We start from the raw sequence: 6051 nt of genomic DNA, 5'->3' as shown, positions 1-6051 counted from the left end.
ATAAAAAATGAAATTTATGAAAAAGTATGAATTTTTATAAAAATTGAAAATTTTAAAAAAATTAAGAATTTTTGAAAAAAAAAGAATTTTGAATTTAAAAATCTTGCAAAAAATTGAGAAATTTCAAATAATTAAAAATTCTGAAAAAATTTAAAAAATTTCAAATGAAATCGGATGATCGGAGGAAAGATTTTACACAAAAGCCAAATGCCTACTTTTTAGCCTCGTTTGTATAGGAACCGAGGCTAAAAGTCTAATGGAAAAGCGTGCGGGAGAGATCTTCATTCTCTTTCTAAGGTTTTCCCTGGGATTTTCTCACGCGCATGGATGTTCCATTCCTTTGCATGTATGCATGTATGACATACATACATTCGGCGCCATCCTTAACTCCTTCCATCCTTCTACCCATCTCCTATAATACCCTCCGTCCCTACCTCCGTCGTTTGTCCGGAAGCAAGAAAAAAAAAATGCAGAGAGAGAGAGAGGTAGGGAAACGACAGAGAAGGAGAGAAGGAAACCGACGAAATCCTCTCGCATCTAGGGTTGCAGAAACTCTAACCGGTTTTTCTATCCCTTTTCTCTCTCTCCAACGCCCTACATTCTGAAAATCCCTGGAATTTTCATCCTATGTTTCTTCCATGCGCTCCTTGATCTGCATTACCAGGATTTTCTGGAGAGAAAACGGGGGGTTTCTAGGGTTTATAGCTGAGAAAGAATAGAAGCCTCTGAAATCCCAATTTTTTCCTGAAATTTATAGAAATCTGTTCTGTTTTCCTGTTTATAAAGATGGATCTGACCATCGTAGATCTTCAAGGTGCTTTGTGTTTGTCACTTCAAAGTTTTCTGGAGAGGAATCGAGAGGTTTTCGGGTTGCTGGCTTCAGTGATACTAAATCCTCGGAATTTGACTTTTCCCATCTCCTTTTTGGAGACATCTACCATTTTTTTGCTCAAATCGGAGCTCAATCAGTGCGGAAGCTCGGATCTCTGGAGTTTCCAAACCTTTGGCTTGCTCATTTTCACTGAATTTTTGTAAGAAATCTGACCTCTTGTGTTTCTTTCTCTTTTCCTCCAAAGGAATATGATCTATCTTTCCTGTCCAATCTCTGTTCAGCTCTTCCTTTAAAGCTTTTCATGAGTTTCTTTGATATGTTAAAACTCTCAGAAGCTAAAGTCATCTTTGAACTATTTCTGTTGTTCGATTTCTTTATTTTGCATTTTATAGGTTTTTCCTTCATTAGATTGATGTTCAGCTATGTATCTAATTCTATTTAAATTAGATGTTGCAATGCTGGATATAATACGTTTTCTTTTTTATTGGATGCTGGATATAAAACTTCTGTAGCTCCTAAGAAGTTTTAAATGGTAGGTGATCATTCTGCACTACTTACTGGATATAATACGTATGGTTCACTTGAGTTTTGATTCTATCTCATTTTTTAAGCTCGTGTCCTAAAATTATTTGGCAAAGAAAATGGACGGGGTGAATTTCTCATCAACATTACAGTGGCCCTACCTAGCTCCCATGGCAAGAAGTTCATGGGAAAGATTTCCGAAGAAAAGTCTGGTGGGTTTGTCACTTCTGAGAGCCATTCCGAAGAAAAGCGTGTTGACAATATAGTGGGTATTGCATATGTAATGGATATGCTGATTTATGTTGAAAAGGTCAATTCTGCTATGGTTTTGATTTTTTTTATTTCACTTGAGCTCATGAGACTTACTTGCAATATGTTTAGGAGTGTAAGTGTTTACCACTCTTTCTATGGCATGGGACAATTTGATCAATCTGCTTTCAAAGGTTGATAAACTAGAAAGTTCTACCGTGGGAGCAATTGCGCATAAGCCTACCTACTTTGTACCTGGTAATTTTTATTTGCATTTAATTATGTAGTTGCGAAACTCGCTACATGCTATTTGTAAAGTTTTTTTTGCAATTTTATTTTATATCACAGATTCGGAATGGAGCATCCATAACATCTAATGCTAAGTAATAATTGTTTATCCTTAGAAGCGCTAAATGAACTAACAGACGGTTACCCTGCCTCGTATTATGCTGAAAGACTGCTATACTGCACTTTTGCATTATAAATTTCCATAAAGCTCTTCTTTTTTTCTTTTTTCAAAATGAATGATGAAATTTGGATGATGTCACAGATTCAATGTCTGTGTGGAATCTGCTTAGAGAGTTCCACATAGGAAGGTTCATATGGCTATTATTCTAAATGAATATGGTGGAACTATGGGAGTATGTTTACATCCCTCACATTTTCTTTAACAATGCTCATGAAGTTCAAAAGCTGTTCATGTTACTGTTTATGTGATTTTGGGTGTTAACTATGTTAATACTGTTGCCTCATTGATATTTTTTAACATCGAGAGGTAGTGAACAATTTTAATACTGCTTTTTGTAATAAAACTGGTACCTACTCTAGTTGACTGCCAAAACTTTTACATGGCGAGAAATAGCCACAACATCTTGCTTTCCTAGCTTGGTTTTTAGGAGGACGGACAAAGACTTGACATGTTGGTATGTTGAAGATGCATCAACATCTTAGGAAAGATAACTGTTAGCTGTCTCCAGTATCCATGAATGTGTGCACGTGCATGCATATCTGTAGAGTATTTAGCCTCATTGCCCCCTCTCCTGCTTCCCATTCTTTTGCACTTGCTAACATTTTAAATAGAATGTGTGGGCGTGCATGCATACTCTGTTTGAGGTTCTCTCTGTACATGCTAGCATAGGATACTTGGTTATGGGGTCAAAGGGCATTAGGAGTAGAATGTTACTGGTAGTTTGCGACTCTTTCAGGGATTGGCTGCCAATTTTCTTTCATGGAACAGTTTTTCATTGGTCTGCAGATGATCGTGTTACTAAATTAGGAAAAAAAATGATGCTAATATAATCTCGCTGATCTATGTATGTTTGCTGTGATTGTTGTAGGATATGGTGAAGCTTGTGATTCAGAGATATACTAGAGAAGCTGGTGTGCGAAATCTAGAGAGAAACTTAGCTACCCTGGCTCGTGCAGCTGCTGTCAAAGTTGCTGAGCAAGAATGTGCAGTTCCAGCTAGCAAAGATGTATACCCGATGGCAGAATGACTTCTTGATACAAGACTTGCAGTTGGTGCTGAAGTTAAAATGGAAGTCATTCCAATGGGTGTTAACGGACATGAAATATCAAATGCTCTTAGGAGTACCCCGGCATTGGTTGTAGATGAGGCTATGCTGGAAAAGATACTGGGGGTAATACATCTTTTTTCTTGTTAGTCAAGAACCTCTTTTATGAAATTTTATCTTTATGCTAATGTGTCAAGTTTATGTTTTTTCATTCATATGGTGAACAAATCTGATGGTATATATTCTGTATTGACACTGGTATGCAGCCTCCTAGGTTTGATGATGGAGAAACTGCAGAATGTATGGCAACTCCTGGAGTATCAATTGGGCTTGTCTGGACCTCCTTTGGTGGAGACATCCAATTCGTTGAGGCCACATCAATGGAGGGAAAGGGTGATTTGCATCTCACAGGCCAACTTGGTGATGTTATCAAAGAATCTACTCAAATAGCTCTAACATGGGTAATTTTTGTTCATTTCTTCTTATCCGACATGGATTGTTCGGTTCTTATGAGTCACAGATGCCAGCATGGTTTTAAATGGCAACCCCATTCCTCATGCATGCATCCCTTATTTCCATGATAGGCAACCTTTAGCTTGTGGCCTCAATTCATGTTCAGTTTTGACCTCGCCCTATTGGCTATTTCAGAAATCCTCATTGCTGATGTATCTTATTTGTTTTAGGACAGACTTCATCAGAAATGAAATTCCTCAACTGACATTCATTCATGACCCAAAAAAGAAAAAATAAAAAGAAAAAGAAAAAAACTAGTCTAGAGAGTTCAAAATTCGATTAAGAATTGAATCAGGCATGTAATGAATCATTTTTTGGAGATTCTTTAGGTATGGAAAATATCAAAGATTCTTTAGCTATGGAAAATTTCAAAGATTCTTTAGCTAAGGCCTGTAGTTGTGTCATGCCGGCTTCTTTTTCAAATGATTGTTATATACATTTGGGATTTATCTTTCAATAAAAATACACGTTTGGGATTTTATGTAATTTATTTATTTAAATGTTCATTAATTTGGTAGGTAAGGGCAAAAGTAGCAGATCTTAAGTTTTCAGCTGCTAGGGATATCAATTTGCTTGAGAATCAACATATTCATATACATTTTCCAGCAAGAGTTGTACCTAAGGATGGGCCCTCAGCAGGAGTCACTTTGGTAACATCTTTAGTTTCGCTGTTTAGTCAAAGAAGAGTTCGAGCAGATACAACAGTGACTGGAGATTACTACCGACCATACATAATCTAGTTTCTCTGTTGCTCCAGTACATACTACTAATTATACATGATATAGATTACTACCGAGCATACATAATCTAGTTTACTACTAAGTATACATATAGGTTATATATCCAAATTGATATTGTAATTTACATATGAAATGATGGGTGCTATTATTATAATCTTGCGTGTTTGATTAACTGAATATTTATTAAAAGAAAACTAAGAGGGGAAACAAAATGGATGATGGGATCATGGGAAGTTATCTGGCTAATACAAAGAAGAGGAATCCTCCAGCTGCCCTAAAAGGCTTCTATCTGGCTCCTACTAAATGCAGCATCCGACCTAGCCTGTTCCATAACCAACCATTTAGCCTTATGAAATGCTTGATTTGGACATAAGGATTTGTCATTGAAAATCCTGCCATTATGATCCAACCAAATCAACCAAGTGATGCACAAAAGCACCAAGCACCATATCTTCCTTTTCTCCCTACCCTTCCTAGTGAAGTGCCACATTGCCAACAACTCTGCAAATTTCCTAGGCATGGCCCAACAAACCTCCAGTAGCTCAAAGAACCTGTCCACAGTTTCCTAGAATATGTGAAGTGTAAGAAGAGATGAACCACATTTTCCTCATTTTTTGGCAAAGGATGCATCTGTTATGTATTATCATGTCTCTTCCTCAAGTTTTCAAGCATTAGTATCTTGTTTTTGCCAGAAAACCAACCAAAAGCCACCAACTTAGGGTGGATCTGGGAACTTCCAAATGTACTGGATCAGATCCTTGTGAGATTGCAACTGGGGATCATGAAGCATCAGGTAGAAGAATCTCACTATATAAGCTCCAGTCTTACTAGATTTCCATACCCATCTATCCCTATATGGGGTGAGATGTTTGTGATGGTGCAACATTTCCATCAACCTAACATGTTCCGTAAATCTCCTGATTGAGGAGATCCCTCTGAATGTAGCATTTCCATGGTTGATTTTACGTAAAACAGAGAATAGATCATACATTTTAATTTTAATGTAAATTACTACTTAATCCACTATAAGATTGTAAACCATAATTTTGTGTTGTAAAAAAATGATTCACATCATAAATGACCCATAATCCGGATTGTGAGATTTGGAACAAAAAATGTTTTTGGGGTGGCGATTTCTCCACTCAAAGAAGACGCACCATTGCCAAGATTCCATTGACTTGATGTTCCAACAGGTTAAAAGCAGAGTTATTTCTGTTTTTGTTTTTGGGTTCAGTCACTTTCTCGGGTTGTAATAGGGAAGATAGCATGGGGAGTTGTGTTCATTTGACACATGGACAGTCGCACACAAAATTATTGCTAATGGCGAGTTCTTCTTCTTTACAGATGCTTTTAGACAACCGAACAAGCTGTAGTTGTTCATCAGCCAAGCAAAAGTCATATCCAAATCTGGCGTTGTGACTTTGTATTATTTGTGGAACCTAATGTTCTGTAATAGTTTGATTGAGTTTTTTTTTGAAAACTTTAAATAGTAAACAAGTGAGATTGATTGTTTGATTGAGTTGTTAACTATTTTGTTGGTATTATGGCTTTCATGATTGATTGTTTTATGGGTGGATTGAATGAATGGATTAGTAGTTTAAATAAATGTTTTGAAAAATTAAACATTTTTAGCCTCAATTTGTAACCGAGGCTTGGATTTAGCCTCGGTTGTTGAGAACCA

The 6051-nt window shown here is 36.7% G+C and overlaps 1 protein-coding gene across 2 annotated transcripts; it reads left to right on the top strand.

The window, feature by feature from the left end:
• Positions 1-282: 282 nt before the first annotated feature.
• LOC131230957 (putative DUF21 domain-containing protein At3g13070, chloroplastic) lies at positions 283-3457 on the top strand. Of its 2 annotated transcripts, XR_009164151.1 has the most exons (5): positions 283-1031; positions 1444-1664; positions 1798-1861; positions 2941-3243; positions 3384-3457. XR_009164151.1 is itself a non-coding variant. In XM_058226979.1 (4 exons), exons 2-4 carry the CDS (start codon positions 1539-1541, stop codon positions 2973-2975), a joined length of 225 nt encoding a protein of 74 aa, XP_058082962.1. In that variant the 5' UTR covers positions 283-1031; positions 1444-1538; the 3' UTR covers positions 2976-3441. The 2 variants fall into 2 exon arrangements, 1 of the variants encoding a protein (XP_058082962.1); XM_058226979.1 differs by having other exon boundaries at positions 2941-3441.
• Positions 3458-6051: the final 2594 nt, after the last annotated feature.

This window comes from Magnolia sinica, chromosome 17 (assembly GCF_029962835.1).
Source record: "Magnolia sinica isolate HGM2019 chromosome 17, MsV1, whole genome shotgun sequence".
In the NCBI taxonomy this organism is placed as follows: domain Eukaryota; kingdom Viridiplantae; phylum Streptophyta; class Magnoliopsida; order Magnoliales; family Magnoliaceae; genus Magnolia; species Magnolia sinica.
The sequence above is the reverse complement of the archived record's forward strand: the minus strand, read 5'-3'. Positions and strand labels throughout refer to the sequence as shown.